The sequence below is a fragment of the Haliaeetus leucocephalus genome, unplaced genomic scaffold, assembly GCF_000737465.1.
Source record: "Haliaeetus leucocephalus isolate CR32 unplaced genomic scaffold, Haliaeetus_leucocephalus-4.0 Scaffold229, whole genome shotgun sequence".
NCBI lineage: Eukaryota > Metazoa > Chordata > Aves > Accipitriformes > Accipitridae > Haliaeetus > Haliaeetus leucocephalus.
Window position 1 is genome coordinate 10,065,622 of NW_010972665.1, and position 21,228 is coordinate 10,086,849.

Sequence of the window (21,228 nt, forward strand, 5' to 3'; positions counted from 1 at the left end):
TTATAAAAAAACAATTTTTTGTTTCCCCCCCCCCCCCCCCCCCCCGCTCTGGATTTGTATGGAAGCTCAGGTACATGGAAATTCTGACACAAATCTGTGTTCTGTCTAAATTCTACCTCAGAAACAATGGGAAGAAAATTACAGTAGTCAAAATGCTAAAAATTATTTGATTTCCAGAGCAGAATCAAGGAATAATCTGTAATTAATGCTGGTTTCCCTGGAGTCAGAAGATAAGCTGTTGCTCCAGACAACACAGAAAGGTTCATTCTCAAAAACCCATTTGTCTATAACTTTGCAAACACTATGTAAGCTTGTGTTAGTTTGATGAAGTGGAAATTGTTTCAAAGGATGGAATACATATTTTTAAATTAATAAAAGACTGGCAGTAATGAGATAACCACAGGGGCTCCAGTGCATCTCTGCAAGCTTTGAGAAAGTGTGGGTGCAAAACATCGCGGGTTTTGACCCACATATGGTGAATATTTGAACACCTGCTTGGAAGAAAAATCTGTGAACAAAAAGTAAACTTATTTATGCCCGCTTCCCATTGGTGTGTGCTGTGTATGTACACTGTGCTAGGTGACTGCTGCCTTTGCTTACCTTTGTTTAGCCTGTAAGGCTTTGCATAGTCATTAAGACTGTGGGCATACAAAGGGATAGTTAGCCCTTCCATTATCACCATTACTGTTCTCCAAGGGTTTCCTTCCTCCTAGAGCAGCCTGAAAGTATTATCGCTTGGCAGGTTCACAGAAGCCAAGTATCATCATGCAGTATAAAGAAAAGCAAATATTCTTTCCTCTTGGCAAAGCTGATCAGGAAGAGTCTTCTGGTTTGAGGGGGTTAAGGTGATGGTTAAGGTGTTCTTTAGTGCTCACACAGCCTGTGGTACTGTTTGTGCATGTAAAATGCATTATGACTGACAAGAAGGTCCTCAGACCTGTAAGTATTTTGCTTTATTTATGTATTTATTTTGCAATTTAAAATAAGAGTGCTGTAGGCAGAAAAGGACTGGTTTGAAAGTGATTGTGTTTGAGGCTGAGACAAGACTACTGTTGTCGTCTTTCCTTTCAAATCAGGCAGGATTTTTAAGGGATTTAAGAGGAGATTGCATGTATGTGAACAGATTAAAAGATGGCTAACGGACAGGGTAACCTTTGATGTGGATATACCTTTCCAAATTCATAGTTTAAAAACCCATAACCTATGTAAAATAACAGCCTTGCAGTGTGATTGGCAACTTTGTGCCAGAGGCAATGAATCAGTATTAAAACCCTAAGTTCATGACAAGGTGGTCTCTTCACCCAAGAGCTGGTTCTTTCAGTTCAGAGTTTATGTGATACATGATTCTGGGAGCTTCAACTATGATGCTGTCGAGACAAAACATACTTCTTTTAAAAGAGGAAATTAGGATTGTATAAGTTGTGTTTTCACTGTTTGGTGGTGTGTGCACGTTAGAAAGCTAAGAAGTTTGCATCTTTCTTGAATGATATCATTACCATCTGCCGTTTATACCTACAAAAAGATCAAGCTCTGGAAAACTCTGTGCAAACTCTATAAAGTTATATTGAACTACCAGTGCAAGCTGAAGTTGGAGCTTAAGCTGTTGTTTCAGAGTAGAGGTGGGAAAGCACAGTGTATGAGACTAGTGGTATGTAATGAAACGTGTTATACCCTGACTGTGGAATGGCTGCTCATTACGAGAATAGAGAGCAATCATCCATGCTGAAAATAGGTTTATCTACCCAGGGTCTATGCCTGAAAAGGCATTTTCAACCTTCATACCTATGCCTAGTCACCCCCAGGTAGGCATTCCAAAGAAACAGACAACTTAAACTGCTAAGCTGTTTCAGTGGCGATTTCTTCTCTTAATGGGAAGCAGAAGGAGAATCAGAGCAAACCAACCAAAAAAACCCCAAGCTCCAAATGCTGGCCAGTTCTGATGAATTTTAGTTTGTTCTCTGGAGTTTGGCTCTTTCAGGAGTACAGTTCTTAACAAAGCATTACAAAATTGTCTCTAAAAAGCTGAGCCTTTTAAAATAGGATATAGATGTACAAACCTGTTATCTTCAAAAAGAAATTCAGTGTCTAAGTGAGCAAAATTTAGTTATTCTTTTCAAAGATTTCATTGGGTCTTCAAAGTCAACTCAGAGTGTGGCTTTGGTAAAAATTTAAGTACAAGATTTCTGAGAGGTTATGGTCTTTAGTGAACATTAGATTTATGTCTTTACGGAAATGTTGCTTTCTGACAGCTGTGCAATTATCCAGTGTCACCACTGTGCCACGTAGTTAAATGGTCAACAGTTACCACGTTTATAAATAGTATGTGACATTTGAGCTTTGGAAAGTCAATTCTTACTGAATGCTTTTGGAAGAGTTCCATGTACAATACTTCACTTTTATGCATCTTTCAGTGGAATATGCATTAAATGGAATGGCAACAGAGGTTGAATATGATAAGCATTACCTATAAAATAGGAATAAGATTAAACAGAAATTCCAAGGCATTACATTGAAGTGATTAAGGCTAAAACAATAGGTAATGTAACATATATTATAGTAGTTACTCAAGAACATTACAGCTGTGTAGCCAGGAGAAGTTGCAGTGTATAGTTCCTCTTCTCCCACTCTTCCTTATAATTTTCTTCTTCTCCAACATTTCACTTGATTAACATTAAACTTTTATGTAGGTTGTCTTCAGTGTAGTTTTTTCTGGTCATGTGTGACCTAAGTAACAGGTAACTAGTGCAGTACAAACTTTAAAATGTATTATTAGTATATTTCAGTTTGGGTTATTATCAAATCATATTGTGCAAGATGTAATGTACACCTTCTAATTAGCATTCATCAACTGTAGGGGTGTGTGCTAAAAGCTGGTGAAGGTTTGGGTCATATTTACTCCTGTTTGCGTGAAATGTCTTATTAGCAACTGAAAATGGAACTCAGTTGTGGGCAGTATTTGAGAATTTGCTCTGGGTTGTACTTTTCTTTTTTTCCCTCTTCCCCCCCCCCCCCTTTTTTCCCCCCCTCCCCCCCCCTTTTTTTTTCCTTTCTTAAATTGAGTTATTTAGCTGTGGAGGAACTGAGACAGAGGTCAAGAAAGGACCATCTCGCGTCGTTTGGACATAGACCATAAATGAAATATTACAGAGTTTGTGGGGAACAGGAACAGTGCATAGCTATCCCAGACTAATGACCGGACATCTGGGTGGGAGAGTATAGAGATCTATATGACCAATTTGGCCTATCTTTTGCAGGAGATTCAAGCTGAATATGCCAGGTTTATAGGCATATAGTACTGGAGGAGCCCAGAACGGTTAAAGTACCATCCAATCTTATGATAGCCTTTCAATAATTACTTGTGCTTCATCAGTACCACTGAAGAAAGAATAGTTTTTCTTAGCGATGCAGTTCTGTGGAAAAGTAACAAGGAAATATCAGGCTTCATGTTTTAATGTAACAGTGCACAATAACTTGAAAAAATGTCCCCATTGAGTGACGTTTTTTAGTAATATGTTTATAAAGTACGGACCAAGAATGAAGTAACATGGACAGTGAATTATCAAGAAATGTGGATGTTAAAAGCACTTTATGCTTGTGGTTCATTAGTCACTTGTATGAAGCTAATATGTACCAAGATTGGAATTGACAGCTTCTGTTGTAAGTGTAGGGAAATTAACTGTATCTTTGACATGAGGTAGTGATCACTGAAAAATAGACTCAGTGAGCCTGCTAAGTGTTTTTTAAGAAGTGTGTATGTGCACATTTATAGGAATATGTCCAGAAAAAGGAAGAATATAGAATTTCTGGCAAAACCTTTTTTATTAAAGGCAGAAATTCTTCATGGAGAATGACATTCAGTAAGAAAGGGTCAGGTTCAGTGAATTTTCTGATCTGAAAAAGTATGTCATGGAACCGCTTTAAATTCCCATTTTATCATTTAGAGAAGGAAGGATTTCATATTTCACTTTGAAATGACATTTAGAAATTTTAATTAACCTGTATTAAATGAGAAAAGTAAACTTACAGTCCTGATTCAGTTTACTACAACTGAGTTTTTCCTCTTCAAGATTCTTAGTCCAAATGTCTGTATTGGGTTTGTGTGGCAAGGTTTTGGTAGCGGGAGGGCTACAGTGGTGGCTTCTGTGGGAAGCTGCTGGAAGCTTCCTCTGTGTCCCATAGAGCCAATACCAGCCGGCTCTGAGACAGACCTGCCGCTGGCCAAGGCTGAGCCCATCAGCAATGGTGGTAGCACCTCTGGGAGAACAGATTTAAGATGGGGGAAAAGTTGCTGTGGGACAGAAAGTGCAGCCGGAGAGAGGAATGAGAAGATGTGAGAGAAACAACCCAGCAGACCCCCAGGTCAGTGCAGAAGGAGGGGGAGGAGGTGCTCCGGGTGCCGGAGCAGAGATTCCCCTGCAGCCCGTGGGGAAGACCATGGTGAGGCAGGCTGTGTCCCTGCAGCCCAGGGAGGTCCACGGTGGAGCAGATCTCCACCTGCAGCCCGGGGAGGACCCCACGCTGGAGCAGGTGGGTTCCTGAAGGAGGCTGTGACCCCGTGGGAAGCCCACACTGGAGCAGGCTCCTGGCAGGACCTGCGGATCTGTGGAGAGAGGAGCCCACGGAGCAGGTTTTCTGGCAGGACTTGTGACCCCGTGGGGGACCCACGCTGGAGCAGTCTGTGCCTGAAGGACTGCTCCCCATGGAAGGGACCCACGCTGGAGCAGTTTGTGAAGAACTGCAGCCCATGGGAAGGATTCATGTTGAAGAAATTCCTTGAAGGACTGTCTCCCGTGGGAAAGACCCCGCGCTGGAGCAGGGAAGGAGTGTGAGGAGTCCTCCCCCTGAGGAGGAAGGAGCGGCAGAGACAAGGTGTGATGAACTGACCCCAACCCCCGTTCCCCGTCCCCCTGCGCTGCTGGGGGGAGGAGGTAGAGAATCCAGGAGTGAAGCTGTGCCTGGGAAGAAGGGAGGGGTAGGGGGAAGGTGTTTTATGACTTGGTTTTGTTTCTCATTACTCTGATTTGGTTGGTAATAAATTAAATTAATTCTCCCCAAGTTGAGTCTGTTTTGCCTGTGATGGTAATTGGTTGAGTGATCTCTCCCTGTCCTTATCTTGACCCATGAGCTTTTTGTTCTGTTTTCTCCACCCTGTCCAGCTGAGGGCGGCGGGAGTGACAGAGGGTGGGCACCTGGCGTCCAGCCAGGGTCAACCCACCACAACGTCTTAGTTTTATGACTTTTCGTCTAGAGTTGGGATGTCATACTGTGGCCTGGAAAATTTCATTTTAATCCCTGCACTAATGGTACCATTACCAATTAAGCTTTAGAAACAGTATGAGTTTGGAGTATTCTTTAGTACACTATAAGTGTTATAATGAGATTTTTAAAAATTATTTTTTAAAATACTTTATTGTGGCTAGTAATGCTTATTTTATTTATTTATTTTTAATCTATTAAAAATTGTAGGATTTATGCCCCTCTGGAGATACTGTGCCAAGAGGTATTTATTTAAAATGCAAAGGTAAGAAAGGGTCTAATGAAGTGCAAGTATCTCAGTAACTGCTACAGACAAATTGTTTTTCTGTTAAGTTCTATTGCCTATGCAAGTCACTCCTGGATGTGAACTGCACTATTTTAATTGAAGAAGTTTCTAAATATAAATTGGGTATCTCGGGGATATAGACTGAACCCATCTGCTTTACCAGAATTGACTTTTTCATATCCCCTATCTTAACTTATTTGTACCAAAGACATATACAAAGCTTCTAAGATAAACAGGTACAGTTTGATACTATCCAATTAATTACTGTCAGACATATTGCACTGGAAACTTGGTCTGTATCTCTTCTCTGGGATCTAAACTAGTTCCCTGATTCCTAGGATGTTTTCCTAGACATTTAAATCAAGAACAGAGACATTTGTAGAAATATAAATCCATCTCCTGCAATGAAAGTCAGCAGCTGGAGCTAGGTTTGGCTAAGGCTTACAAAGTGCTATAAAGAAGGTAGTGACTTTTTTTTTTTTCCCCATTGCTGTTTTACTGTAATAGATTTCAAAATGGTTCTGAAGAATTTTTCTAATTTTTTTGTGGGGGGAAGAAAAGACAGTAATTAAATAATTCCCCAAGGATGTAAAGGGGAAAGAAAAAAGCTGCTTTTGGAAGCAGGTCACTGGCTACAACCTTTCTTGGGACAAAAAGAGCTGGAAACAGTTTTCTTTTGAAACCTGTCTAGTGGCAAATATAATGTGATCAGGTAATGAATTGTAAGGGCTGAGACTGATCCTTTATGAAAGATTTGCAAAGAGCTGAGATTTAGACATGATTACTTCCACAAGCCCTTCTTTATTTCTACCTTCATTATGAATAATAAAAAAAAGACCCCCAAAAAAGAGAAAAAAGAGGTTTATCTGTCATTTTCATGCTGGTTGCTTTAGAAATATGAAGGGAAGGATGACAAATGACATCAGAAGAACCAGAGATTTGAGATATTTGCCTGTGATGAAAGTGGTTTTTTGGGTTTTGGGGTTTTTTTTGTTTGTTTGTTTGGGTTTTTTTACTTATTTCATAGTAGTAAAGCTGACCTTGATTATTTCCTAACCTCATCCCCCACTGTCCTGGTCTCTAAAAAGAACTTGGGTCTCCTTCAGACTCTTTCTTCAGATGCTTACTGGCTAGCTTGTTCTGTGCCTGGTTTTCTGCTGTAAGCATCCTGGGGGCTGGCTGTTGGCAGTCTGTCTGGTTGGCAGGGGTCTGCAGTGGGGTTGCAAGCTGGAAGACAGCTGCATAGGAGGAGCTTTGTCCCAGGGCCTGGTTCCTGGACCTGTGGTCTCGAGATGGTCGGTGTATCCGCCGGTGCCTCCATGGAGCACTCACCGTGTTGCAGGTGTATTTGCTCTCTGCTGCCAGGTGTAATTAGTCATCGTTTGGCAACAACTTTGGCTTTGTGTTCTTTCGGTATCTCTTAGGACACTCTTTCCAAATTATTTTCTAACTGTGAACTTCCCAGTTTACCCTCTCTTTCATTTTTTTTCTGGAAAGCTATGATGCTCTTTATCATCCCCATTAAGGTAAAGGGTGTGCAAGTAATACCCTTTACTACTTTTATATCCTTCCTAGCAAAACACTCTGGTGGTTCTTTTATATCACGGATTTCAGGGTGGCAGCCCTTGTTTCTAAAACTGTAGACACAACAGGACCATCTGTGTTTGCCATCTGCAAGACATTTCCTTCTAGGATCCTGGGATTGGTTACGGGGCTTCCAGACATTCCTACTGCCTGTCCCCCTGGGTACACAGTAAGGAGACAACAAGTTTGTAACTATAACACAGATGCACGTAAGCCTAAACTCTTCAGCACATCTTGCTGTCACTGGAACACAATCTGCCCATGTCTGTTTGAACACCCACCAGCATCTCTCTCTGTCCGGTTGCTCATCTCCATGTTTCTTTCTACACAGCTTGCTTTTTGCTGTTAATACCAAGGTGCTGACCCTGGCAAAGCAGCCAGGAAAAGAGCCTTCCCTATTACTAGCCAGCCATTATGCACTTGGAAATGTTTTCAGTTTCAGAAGGTCAGGAAAGGATTGTTTCTGTTCAATTTTTTTTTTCTGCAGAGTTGCTTTATTTCTGAACATAGCAGTATTTATTGCTTACTTTCCTAACTTCTTTTAATCCCACAACTGCCATTAGATTAAATAATGAACCGAGTTACTTATTCATAAAGGCAATGTGAATACTTGTTCTCCACTGTATTCCAATAAAATAATGTCATGGATTATTGGCAGTAAATTATTTTAAGTTATACATTTAAAAGTAAACAAAGCCATATACATGAAAATATCTTTGATCATTTTTCATGAAGCATCTTATTCTTTTCTTTTATCATTGTTGGTACGAGATCTGAAATCTTAATGCTCATATTTTGACTTTCAGTGTTGCCCTATTTCATTTCTATTGCAAATGCTTTCTACTGAGAAATTATAAACAGTTTTCTACATGCAGTGCTTCCCTTCCCCTCTGCCCAGTCTGGCCCAATTCTGATATCATTTATACGTTGTCATTAATAGTGTTCCACTGAGTGAATTACAATTCTCTTGTTTGGGTGCTGCATTTTAACATTTGGCTGTTGAAATGTAGTTGGAGAGGAAGAAGGGCATACAGTCTCAAACCCCCCTCTTTTTTCCACATTTGTAGAAGCTATTTGCTAGTCTAAGAGAAAATAAAGGAAAGATGGATGCTTTTTAATTCCCAGTGTGCTGTTCATCTCAAAAGCAGATTTTATATTTGATAGACATGTTGTGAGGCATTACTCCCAAGTGTCAAGCAGACCCTATGTGTATATAGAGTATATAAAGAGCTAACATATTTTGCACGTATATTAATAATTTTTCCACAAAAAAAGACCCATAACATGTTTTGGCACATGAATCCTGTCCCAGTAGCTGGCAGAGCTTTTCCTCAGCCACAGTGGTCACACAAATTCCTAGCCTACTTTCTTTAATACAGGGTGCATTTATGAAATAGGCTGTAATAGATCCTTCAGGATGTTTCATAGACAATTTTTTTTTTCTTTTTGAATGGATGGAGGCACAAGCTTAAACAAATGACAAGATCTTGAACAGCTTAAATAATTAAAAACTAATTAAAAGTGGATGACCATAATCTCCCAAGTGCTGATACTTTTTCCTTTTTAAAGAAAAAGAAACTCCATAACTTACAAACATGTAATTTCTTTGTTATTCTGAGAATTCTGAATAAATTTTTTTACAATATCACAGGTCTTCAGGACCATGCTTTTCACACTGCTTAACTTCCATGAGCCGCCAGCTATACACCTCCAATATACCAGCGCTATCGGGAGGTTTAAACCTCCAGATGTGTCTTTCAATAGTTCATTTTGGGATTCTTTAGGACAGCCAGTCTGTAAATATGGTACAAAATCTGAAGCACAAAATGTTTCTGCTTCCTCTCAGCATGTCTGGGTTTAGAATAATGCTTCATGTTATGTGTTGCAGCTCTAAACAGAAGATATTTATAGATATTTAAACTTGCCTACCTACGGTTATGTTTCTAAATACATTTCAGCCTTTCAGAGTGCAGAGCCATTGACTTCTGTAGGAGGTGCTGAATGGTCTAGCACTCTGATGACTAAAGATAAACTCTTAGTAATCTAAATTTAGGCATCTCATTTTAAAAACTTTGGCCCAGATATGTGATCTCAGAAAAATGAGTTGCAATGATTCATTTCAAATTCCCTGGCTCTTGCAGCTTCCCAGACTTAGCGTTTATTCATACAAATTGTTCACTGTTGCAAATAAATCAGAAAATGTAGCCAATGCAATAACTCTGCACCTGAGCATTATTTAGTTCTGCTTTGCTAATGTTGGCAGCACTTTGCTTTTCCTCTATATGTTACAGCACCTGGCTATTTTGGCTTTGTCTGAATATATTAGAGGGGTGAATAGGTAGAAAATCTACAAGTTTTTGTCCTCGCTTCCATTACTGCTAGCTTCCCTGATAGCTGCAATTCCTCAATTAGGTGGTCAGTTTAATTTTCCTGCCAGCTTAAAAGAAACACAAGGGAGACAATTACCAAGGGAGACAATTTTTCACTGCACGCTTAGGAGAGGATTGTCAGAAGTGTTGTCTCTTGTGGTTCTCATCTGCTTTGACACCAGGGATAGTTAATTTCCCATAATACTGTTTATGATGATGATGAGAAATACTGTGCCCTGTCTGTGTTGATTTTTCTCTTTCGACTGCTTTGCGGTTTCTCTGTTGGGATTTTTATCTCTTTAAAGGAGTACTTCACCTTCTAGACAGGAGAAGTAGATTAAGGTATATGCGTTGCCCACAGTTTTCTCTTAGGTTTGTGTGGGCTGCACAAATGAGTAAAGTTTTAAAACACAATTACTTAGGCAAATAATTTCTACCTTTTTTTTTTTTTTAACACAGTATAAACTAAGAGCAATGCTAAAAATGCCGGTGTTGGCTACTTAGCCAGTTTTTGATTTGTTTTTTTGTTAGGATCAGGTAACAGTGCTCCTTTTGCCTATGTTAAGGATGGATAACTTGTCATTTCACTGCAACCTTATAAGTCGTGGGCGTTTATTCTAAGCCAGTCATCTGTAGTCAGTGTCATGAGAGAAGGTGATTCATCCTGTCTGATGCTAAATATCTGAGAGGCTTACTATGCAAATGTGTTCTGGAGAGGAAGGTGGTTGATGATGTCCCTGCCCAGCCCAGTGCTGCAGTCTATAGAGCCTCTCTGTACCAGTGCAATTGTTTCTGAGGCCACACACAATGAACAGGGTGAGGAAATTATCCAGGTTAAAAACCAGTAACTGGAAGTATTTTGTTCATCTGTATTTGTTGGTTTAACCAGGTTCATTGCAGTGATTCACAGGGCCATTTATAACACAGCACTAAGAATATCTGTTCAATAAATGGGGTCATACTGGCACAGAAGAAAGAAGTGGTTGAAGGCAGGGACATTCAAAACTTTGTGTAATGAGCTGCCTCCTGAAATACATGTGCGCGCTGAGACTGTCCTGTTTTATTAGGTGAGATGAATCCACAATAGTTGTTTAGCCGTGTGTTAAGCAGGACATTACCAATATCATTATCACTGTAGTGTACGCCTCTTGATGCTTGATATTGCTTTATTAGACTATAAAATATCCTGAAGTGAGCTTATCGATGTCAAACAAAGGAGGCAGTTAGAAACTTCTATGTATATTGCCCTATCCTTCCACTGAGGTCCTCAGTACTAGTAGTGCTGTTTGTGCTAACAGTCTTTCCCAGTTTTAGCATCTTAGTGAACCATGAGGGTTATATGTGTATGGATAAATACACTGTCCGATGAGATGGCCTGTTTCTTTATAATATGTAGTGATTATCCAAGTCCCCACCAGGAAGCCAGAAAAAGTGTCCATGCTAATCATAACTTTTTCTTGGGTCTTGCGTAAATATGGAGAGGATGACTCATATGAACTTCACTTGAGTGTCTCAGAGTGGTGTTTTTCATTAAATAGGTTAGCTAACAGTTAAACTATCAGAGTTGTAAAGAGGCAGAGGCAGTTTATTTTGGGAGATATATTGAAAAGAAACCCAGCCTACTAGGGTGCATTAGATATATGGAAGTTAAATCTCACAAACTGCATCTTCTGTGTGCAGCTGTTCATCATAGGATCCCCTATCATGTTGATGTACCACCCTGCTCCAGTATGCTTTTATGGTACGTCTAGGGAATATCTTCATGGTACAGGGTACTTTGGTTTAGATACTGAAGTCAGAGAAACATGACTGCCACTGTTAAGATACTGTTCCATGAAGCAGCTCTGGAAGAGATGAAAAGAACTATACTGAAACAATGCCAATAGCAATGAAAGCAATCAAAATGAGCTTTATAGTACCTTTTTATGTAAGTTCTTTCTGGAATATGTTTCACATGTTTTATTTATTTTTATTATTATATTTCTTTTTATTTTTGTAGGCTGTGGAAACCAACCTTGCATCAAAGGATAGTCACTGGGTCTATGTAAATGAGGTAAGAAAGTCAAAAGAGACAACATAGCTTGGTACATTCACTCATCACCATCTCTAGTTTCATATGTTTTGACACAACAAACTGAGCATACACTTAGCATTTTTGCTTTTTGAATGGTACAAGATGCAAACTCTGTGGTGTCATTGCTTGTCTGTCTCAGCTGAATTGACATAGGTTGAATACCAAAGGTCAAAATATAGCTTCCAATATACCTCATAGCAGCTGGGAGACTATTTTTACCTTCACGTTGACCCTACTTCATTAGCTATTTAGGAAGCAGAGAGTATCTCAAAAGAAACCTCAAAAACTTGCATCTCTGTCTGCCAGAATCTCACCCTTCGCTGCTGTGAAAGCCTGCACTCAGATACTAGGAGAGGAAAGAGCGCTGAGGCTAGTTGCAGGTTTAGCTCATTCAAATATGCATTTACATGATACACAGGTTTTCTGTAGTGCAGAATGTGTTGTGTTTTGGCCAAGATCCAGGATAGCATAGATTTAAAATGCGATATTTCCTCTCTGCAGCAAATGGTATCCTGTCCTGCTACTATGATTATTTATTTTACCTTAGTACCACAATGCCCTACTGGGAGTCAGTGCAGACTTCTATTTAAAAAGCAATGGAAAGCTTGAAATGTACTATATGTAATAATTTATAAATCACTAATTGTTCATGATAAATGGCACTATTTTATATATTTCTGGGTTTAATAATGGTTTGTTAAAAGATAGTACAATGTCTAAGTTAACAAGAACTGTGTTCACTCTTTTGTTTTTATAGTATAAAAGCATGGCCTCTACTTTAATAACCAATTCCTTTGTTAATTTCTCATTTCTTTCTTTGCGCCTAGCTAATAATTTTGGATAGGCTACTTCTAATAGTAACAATAAATTGTATTGTGTGGCATTAGAAAGGCTCTGTAGTTAAATAGGGGTTAGGGAAAGCAAGTGAAATCTCTGCTTATAAAGGCCTTATAAATTCTTTCTAGTCCTTGTTACATTTAAGTACCTCCTGATTTGTCAGCTGCAGTAATGACCCACTACAAAATATCAGCAAGATGCCCAGAGAGTCAGTGTTTATATTCTCATAAAGAAAATACAGTGCATATTTCCCTAAATATTTATAGAGAGGGAGTGTTTGTGAATCTGTTATTGCTGCTGTTACTGTTCAGATGTTAAGACTCACTTTGTGAAGCCTGAATCTGTAACATCACAAATAAAAACCTTCAGCACTCATGCACAAACGTGTGCATACATACACATGCACGAACACATCACACAGGGTGTAAATTCTGCTTTTATTTTGGGAACTTTTATTTTTTCTCTTTTATGGCTAGAGACTGGGTAGGGAAGCTATGATAGCAAAATGTAAATCTAAAGTATAAGTTTTTAGTGAAAAATAATAGTGCACATACTTGTAAATATCTCAAAATGCAATTCATTCAAACAGACCACTACAGAAACTTTTCAAATTCATGAAACTTTGGCAAAAACAGGAGGAAATGTCTGGATTATCCTTTTTTTTTTTAAGAGAAAAGTGTTGGTCTTTGTGTGCTTAAAGCTACTGTGAAAAGAAGATAGGGTAAACATCCACATGGATGTATCTGTAGAAATATGGAGGTTCCTTAGGGCTTGTTTCTTACTTAATAGTGTGCATACCCCCATGCTAGCAAGAGGACAGACTGATCATGCTTTCCGTGTACATTGTTTCCAGTTGGTATCAGTGAGAACTGCATGGGTACTTGAGGGAAAATATGTTATTTATTGGCTGGAGGTTGATTGGTGGTGTGATTTGCAGAATGGAATTAACTTTTAATTCCTAACAGTCTAATCAGCTCTTTTTGATGTAATGCTACATGAGTAGCAAGCCAGATGTAGTCCATTCTGTAAATGGACCAAATACTTAGCCAGTCCTTTTTTTCTCCCAGGCAGGTTGAGGATCCTACACTTTTCCATTCTCCCTATGGTCTACGTGACCTAATGATCCCATAGCAAGGAAAGAGAGGTATAGGGCTAACTGACCCGAAGGGGCAGTAGTAGGAAGAGAAGACAGTGACAATTATTTCCACTGAGGTTCCTTGTATGAAGGGCGTTGGATTGTAAACAGGCTCTTCAGGCCTTTCTCACTTCAAGGAACCATTTAAGGGCCTGGTACAGGTTAGACTACTGAGGTCTACTGATCTTGAGCACCTTCTCACAATCTGCCCTGACTCCCACCTCTCTTCAAGCCAATGAGGATCTGAACCTTGGACTTATCTTGCCATAGTAAGAATGACTATATAGCACAGTCTCATTTCAATAAGATTTTATTATTATCTTACTTGAATTAAATCTACTTTACCCTCTCTTTATTGACAATCCAATAAAAATTTGGTTTTGGTTTTTTTTTTTCCCTTGTGCTTCTGCCCCATACAGCAGGATAGGGGTTAAGTTTTGGAGTTCCAACATATTTTATCACGTTAATTTTATTAGGTAAGCAACACCGCCAAGCTTGTGATGAGCTGACTTAAAACTGTATGGCTGGTAAGCTTATTACACAGCAAATGAACAAATGTAGAATATATGAGTTGGTCTCACATTACAGAGCTGTACTGTCAAGATCCTGCATTTACTAGTTTCCAATAACTCAAGCCACTGTGCTGAGGTATCTGTTCAGTTTGGATGCCATTGGTGGTGCAAAAGGACTCAGTCACCTTCAGAAAAAGGCTAGTGAATTGGGAGTTGGATTCGTCGTATGGGGTTGGAAGGTTGAAACATTACACGGCCAGTCTTTCAGGATAAGAGAATACACAGGGATGGGTCTTTGCAGGCAGTATCGTGCCCTCATATGTCCTCTTTGAAGCCAAAGTCATAAAAACCTTACTGATTTAAAAACATATATTTGTAAGTGTCTACTCTTCTCATTTCAGAGATTTTATGTTTCAAACTCGCAGAGCTGTCAAAAGTAGTGGAGATTTGAGGGGGAAAAAAGAAATATATTTCTAACCACCCTCCCTTTTTTAGATTTATATTTCATCACCTTCACTTTTATTCATCTAGAAATACTAAATCATTCCTTGCATTCATTTAGGTAGTGATTCTACCTGAATTCTGGGTTAAACATGCCAAGTAGTTTTTTAAAAGCAAGAATATTTGTGATTTCTGTATAAATCCTTGCAAAAGCAAACAACTCTTCGAAACAATGGCTAGTCCACACTTAGCTTTGTCTCCAGAATAGTCCAAAATATTTTATTACCATTGACTGTGTTCGGAGTTGCCAATGACCAGCAATTTTGACCCTAAAGAAGATCTCTTAGAACATATCTGGTGTTCTGCTTGTACCTTTGCTGTTTGTGCCTTCAAGTGCTGATGAAGTGACCTACCAGCTTTGATAGATGTATGCTATTTCTTCTTGTGGCACGACTGGCACAGTTGTAGATGCCCCCCTTTTTTGGGGTGTTTATTTCCTGTCTTTTTTCCTTTTTTTTCTTTCTTATTTTTCTTTTTCTTTTACATTTCTTTCTCTTTGGTGCCTGACATCAAGCATCTCTGTTGGTTCCTCCTGACATTTTTCATTCTCCCCTTCTCTTTTCTGCCTGTTAAGAGAAAATGCAGTGCATTGCCCAGGGCATGTGTCTGTGGGAGAGGCACAAGAGCAATACTTGAAACTGAATTTGTATGTGGTTGTACTAGGAGCAATGCACTGGGAGTCTGTGTCTGCTTTTTTATTAGCAGCAGCAGTAGGTTTTGGGGTATAAATAACACTAGAAACCATGTTTCCCTTTTTGTGGGACATTTCATGGTTTTGAATTTTTCTCCATTCGAAGGGGACAGAAAATGCAAAAGAAATTGTTCTGCAGTACTGGACTTCAGACAAAAAATATTCAAATTAAACACAGTATTTTATTCCCTCATGTCAATATATTTAATTCTAATTCAAATTTTCTAAACATTCATTATTTTTACATGTAAATCAGTAAAGTACACAAAGCAATCAACTACTCTTCATGGAAAAGGAATGGGTACTGAAATTGACTGATAACTCAAATGAGTTGTTTCAGCATTATCACATCCTTCCTTTAATTTCTTTTTTCAACAATTTTTCATCGCTATTCAGAAGTTTAATTGAAAGTTGTAAGATGTGGTAGGACAAAGCACAAGGCTATGGTTGAGATAGGAGATAATTTTTCATGAAGGATGGCTGGGGATGAAGAGAGGACAACATAGCATTGCATGTCCAAACCTTATGTACTTGCTCTGAAGCTAAGGAGAAGTGAGCTTCAAGCTTGCTGCATAACTGTGTGGAAATACACAAAAGACATACATCGAGGAAGACTTTTTTTGAAAGTGCATTTTTTGACAGAAATACCCCAAAGTCAAGAAATTGAAATAATGGAGAACTTTAACTTTCCTGGCAGTTACAAAAGTAATGTTAGGACACAGACAAGGCTTCACAATTTCCTATGATTGACAATGTTATCCCTACATGTTTAAAAACTTAAGGCAGCCATCAGTTCAGATTTCATTATGGCTAAGGAAGAATGGGCTAAGGAAGCCGGAAGATACTTGTTGTGAAAGTGATGATGAGATGGTAGCATGTTTGAAGAAGAGGAAGAAGTGAGAAAAGGAGAATAGGGATAATGGATGTCAATAAAAAGACTGTCCAACTTCAGAAGTTTAGGGAACCTAGTAGTGCTTTTGGAAGCATAATATGATGAGTGAAGGATGGCAAAAGAACCGTGGAGTTCTGTGAAGATGAAGGCATAATAAGGTATCGTTATGGTTCCAATGGGTTGTCTTTACAAAGCTTGAAATCAGAGAAGAATTCTAAAGAAAAAGTGGTGAAAAAAAGGGCTAAGGAGGACAGTAAAAGTGTAACAAAGTAAATGATTATAAAATGAATCTGAGGTGCAGAATGTCTCATACCAGGGGTCATAAAAAGCAACAAGAAAAGTTTAGATATAGCAGAAGGTAAAGGAAAGTGTAAGGTGATTACTTAATGGAGAAATCAGGTTTTAATGTTTTTACTGACTTGATGCTGGCTTTATAGAAACTAATTGTAACCAGACTGTTAAAAATATATTGTAGTAGTTCCAGTTTATTTAGATAAATCTGAGGCACTCCACCAGATGAGATTCAATATAGAAAAGTGCTGAGTACTTTGGGTGTGGTTACAAAATGAGGTATAGCTTGTGAGCATCTGCAGAAGCAACTTAGAATCCTTGTGGATAACAAACAGTATCAATCAATACTGTTGCGGTCCTGCAAAACAAGCAAATATAATCCTCAAATATGTTATTGGAAACATTCATTGTAAGATAAGGGAGGCAATTATTTTGCTCTGCTTGACATCAACTTGGCCTTGTTGGAACAGTATTGCAAGTTTGGGGCAAGACACTTTAAAAGAAAACAAGAGAATGCAGAAAATTTTGAAAATCCAGAAAAGAGCACCGAGTATGGTGAAAGCTCAGTAAAATATGACCCATGAGGAAAGGCTGAAAGAATTAGGTTTGTCTCCTATGAAACTCAGAAGATGGAGCAAGAGTATAGCAGTAGAACAGATATAATTAAAAGAAGAATATGATCACATGTTGACTCTGGAAAGATAAAGGAAATGCAATTAATCTTCTGCAGCAAAAATTAGATTGAGTATTGGGAAATGGTTTATGATTTAAATATGATAATGAATAGGAACAACTTCCTTGGTTACTTTCTTCCATCTCATCATCTCTCTGTCTTCACACGTGGCTCTGCTGTTGTTTTTTATTCTTCCTTTTTCAGCATCCTACTCATGCTATGTAAGTCTGCTAAATATTTTCAGATGTCAGTTTGGAAAGACAAATACAACTGTATTACGAACACCACTGAGTATTTTCTGATCTGCACCTTCTGTTCTAGGTCATTCCACGTATCTTTTTTCAATATGGGTATGAAAGTGACAGTTTATCCACTGCATATACTTCTGATTGATCATTTATTCAATACTTGTGCTGACAAACTTTAAATTTATTGGAACTGTGACTCAAATTTGATTTCTGATCAGCATGGAACTCCATCCTTCTCTGTCTACTACTGAGCAAGCTAGAGTGATTGTGTTTGATTAGAAAATCCACCCTTGGGGTAGCCCCAGGGATTTGGCTTAGCCAGGGATGCACCTAGCATCATACTTCGTGATGTCAGTCATTTGAAATGGAGGACTATATTGTAATTTTATGTAGCTTTGATAGATGCCTAGTAATGAATTAGTGGCACTTTCAGTGCTTTAAAAATAGATTTAATTATAGGGTGTAAAAAATAAATCTGAAAACTAAAAGTTAGAGCTTCTACTTGACTACAGTTTTCATTTGTTGCTTTGCCATGGAATTGATTCTCATTGATTCAGATTAACCCTCATCAGATCAGAAACAAAGGGGTATTTGTTATTAACAGAAAATAACTTCTTATTACCCTGATTTTTTAGTCTTAGAATTACCACATTCTGCACCATATGGAATAACAAATGCTGAAATTCAAACAATATTCACTTCTAAATTCTCAAACTTGGAACCATGGGAATAGTGGGGAGAACTAGTGGAAGTTTCATTACATTAGTTCCTTACTGTCTAAATGATCAGGTACTCTGTGGGAAAGGAAGGTACTATGGGGGGAGAAAAATCCTCCTCATAGGTCAAGTACCAACCCATGTAGTTATTTATTTGTCATGGCACGACACTAAAAAAAGGGAGGTGTTCTTTCTAATAAAGCAAAACTTTGTTATTTTGCAAGATAACAGCATCATGCGTTCTTCTACTGCATTTTTTCTGTGAACTACTGTAAAGTTTCCAGAGTTAAGCTTTGTAAAGGAGGAAGGAAACATACTCTTGATTGTCCTGGTAGATGCACTAGCACAGTTCCCAATGTTTGTGTGTGTTCACGGGGACTGCACAGTGGGTGACTGTATTTCTGTACTGCACAATTCAACATACAGTTTAATGCTATGCAGAGTAGCTTGACTCTAAGGTTGAATAGGGGCTCATTTGTTCATCACTAAGAAAAGCTTGTTCTGTTATTTGTCCCATTAAAAACAAACAAACAAAAAAATCAACCAAACAACCTATGCTGCAACACTCCAGGGTGGATAGCAGAAAGGAAAGTTGTATTTGTAACAGCTCTTGTAAAATCACAGATGCTTTTTTATTGATAGAATGTAGTAAGCCAGCTGATCTTCTTGTACTAACCTGAGCTTAATAACTAGAGCTTTTAAAAAATCATCAGTAGCATTATTTTGCTTTTTATGTACAGTGCTAACCATAAATACATAAAAGAAAGTCAGAGACCAGTTTGTTATTGGTGAAAATCTGTTTTCAGTAAGAAATCCAAAATAAATAGCATGAAGCTATAGAAATAGAGTATTGCACAGATTCCAAATCCATAGGAAAGCAAAGTATTGAGTAGTTCGAAGACAGATGAAAGTCTTGTAAGCTTTAATTGAAAAATAAAACTAAACTCTAATTAACAGACAGAAAATGATGCTTTTGGATATTTTCTTTTTTCAATCCACAGAAAAGATCCTGGTTTGGAAAATTTGGAGGCAGTAAGCACAGAGAAACCACTATAGCAATTGCAGCTGTAAAGTATTTGGTTAAATTCTTCCCAACTATGATGATACTTGTCAGAAGAAGCCCTCATAGTTGAAGAGAAGGAGAAGGGAGAAGTAAAGTAGGAAGAAAAGGTCTTTTAATTTCTGCAGGAGAAATAATAAAATGATTTGGAAACATAGCAAGAGTACACATTTCATCAGTGGCGAGAAGCCTTAGACAGAAAGTTAGAGTGCTAAGGGACTTGGGGAACTCTGAGCCATGTTGAGATGATGTTATCCACATCACTTGAATGCGAATAAAAAATTTTGGACAGCAGTTGACCTTATTCTTCCTTTTTGGACAGATGACACTTTCCAAATAATGCTGGTGGTGCTGCCAGCAGATGAATTGCTAGATCTTCAACTGATTAATAAAACTTTCCCAAACTCAACCTAGGTGATCAGTCAGAACAAAGTGCAGAAAAAGTTATTGATGCTTTTTCCTTTCCCCTTTCAGAGCATTCACTCAAAACACATTTCTGCTAATCCTTTTTTGGACTCTAGCTCAATTCTCTTATTTCTGCTCTTTTCATAGGTCTCTTGTCACCACTATTTCACTGTCTGTAGGAGGCAGTTTGTTATGTGAGAGACGAGAAAGTGTCCCATCATCTCTCTCCTGGTGTGACATGTTTCTAACTTTCCATCTCTATCCTGCAGCTCCATTGCTTCTGCCAATAGTAGTTTTCTTTCCTTTCACCACGAGACATGCCCAGTATATCCGTAGTTACTCATCCTCTTGATTTGAGAATCAAATGGCTTCTCAACTATCGTCTGGGCACTTTCTTATTTTCCTCTATAAAATATTTTTCAAAGGTTAAGAAAAATGAGCAGAAAATAGAATAGTAATTATCAGATAAAGTCTATCTCAGCAAACTACTTTTTCCCCAAGGGTAGCATGTAGGAAGGTGTTAGATGATGCATGACAAACAGTGTTTTCCTAGCATGGGGCTTGTAGAGTAATCTTGAGGAAACTTATGACTTCGAAAGAAAGATCCATTATGAATGCAGTGTTTGTTCTTGATTTTTGTTTGGAAAACCTTTTTCTTTTTTTCTAGAAATGCCTCTGCTGTAGGCACTTTGGGATATCAACAGTTAGACCCACAAGCCTGTGCAAATTGTTATGGCTTCATTTTTACATGGGTAGAACCAGGACTGTCTGATAGACCGGAATTCTGCTCAGTCTTTCTCTACATATGGAAGTGCCAAAAGACTTTTCTTTTTTTGTAAAGCATCAGTCTGTGTAATGATGCTTGTGTTTACTCTGATAACAAGAGTTCAATAAATCTTTTACACTTCCTTGTGTCTTATTTTTTCTTGAGAAAAAGCAGACTTTTTAATAATAGTTTACGAATGCAAGTAGGACAAGCATTCTGTTTTCAAATTATACAAAAATGGACAGATTATAAAAGTCAAAAAATTGAATAGAAATACAAGGAACACACTGTGGAAAATTTCTTAAGATTTAGCAAATGACACATTTCAATGCAAAACTTAACAATTTAAAATTATAATTTATTCCAATTTTATTCCAGGTACTCTATATTTACTACTTGCCCAAAGAAATCTTGCTTCTCTCCTTTTGGCTGCTATCTTTAACACTGCAAAATTTTTATTTGTTTATCTGTTTTCACAAAAATGTATCATTTTCTTATATATCCTTGAAAGGTATACACATACGTGAAACTGTATTGCATGTGTACCTGCATCCTTCTCAAAGAAATTTGTAGGGTTCAGAATTGACCTAATTCTAATGCTGTTGAATTATGCAGAAACAGTCTTAATCAGCTAGGAGCAAGGTTAGATCAGGTTTGATGAGTTGTTTTGTCAGTGAAATCCATATTAAAATCAATGGTGATTTTTTTGTTTGGTTGGTTTGTCCAGCTTTTGGTAACTATAATTTTGTGTGCTTTTCTTTTTTTTTTCCTGAGATAATTATTTTTTAGTATGCAATACTATTTTGTTAAATCAGAGGATCTTTTACTGTGTAGGCAGTTGCTACAATCTGAGAGAGACTTCTGGACACCCAGTGTAGAGTCCTTATATCTAGGAATAGAGCTTATTCAATTAAATTATAAATACATCCCTG

At 38.1% G+C, this 21,228-nt stretch overlaps 1 protein-coding gene across 1 annotated transcript in view; it reads left to right on the forward strand.

The window, feature by feature from the left end:
• The window catches only part of GRID1 (glutamate receptor, ionotropic, delta 1), a 554,546-nt gene that overhangs the window by 416,157 nt on the left and 117,161 nt on the right, over positions 1-21,228 (forward strand). The window contains exon 5 of the mRNA XM_010567883.1: positions 11,495-11,548. Coding sequence (XP_010566185.1) covers positions 11,495-11,548 — 54 coding nt within the window. The remainder of the gene's footprint in view (positions 1-11,494; positions 11,549-21,228) is intronic.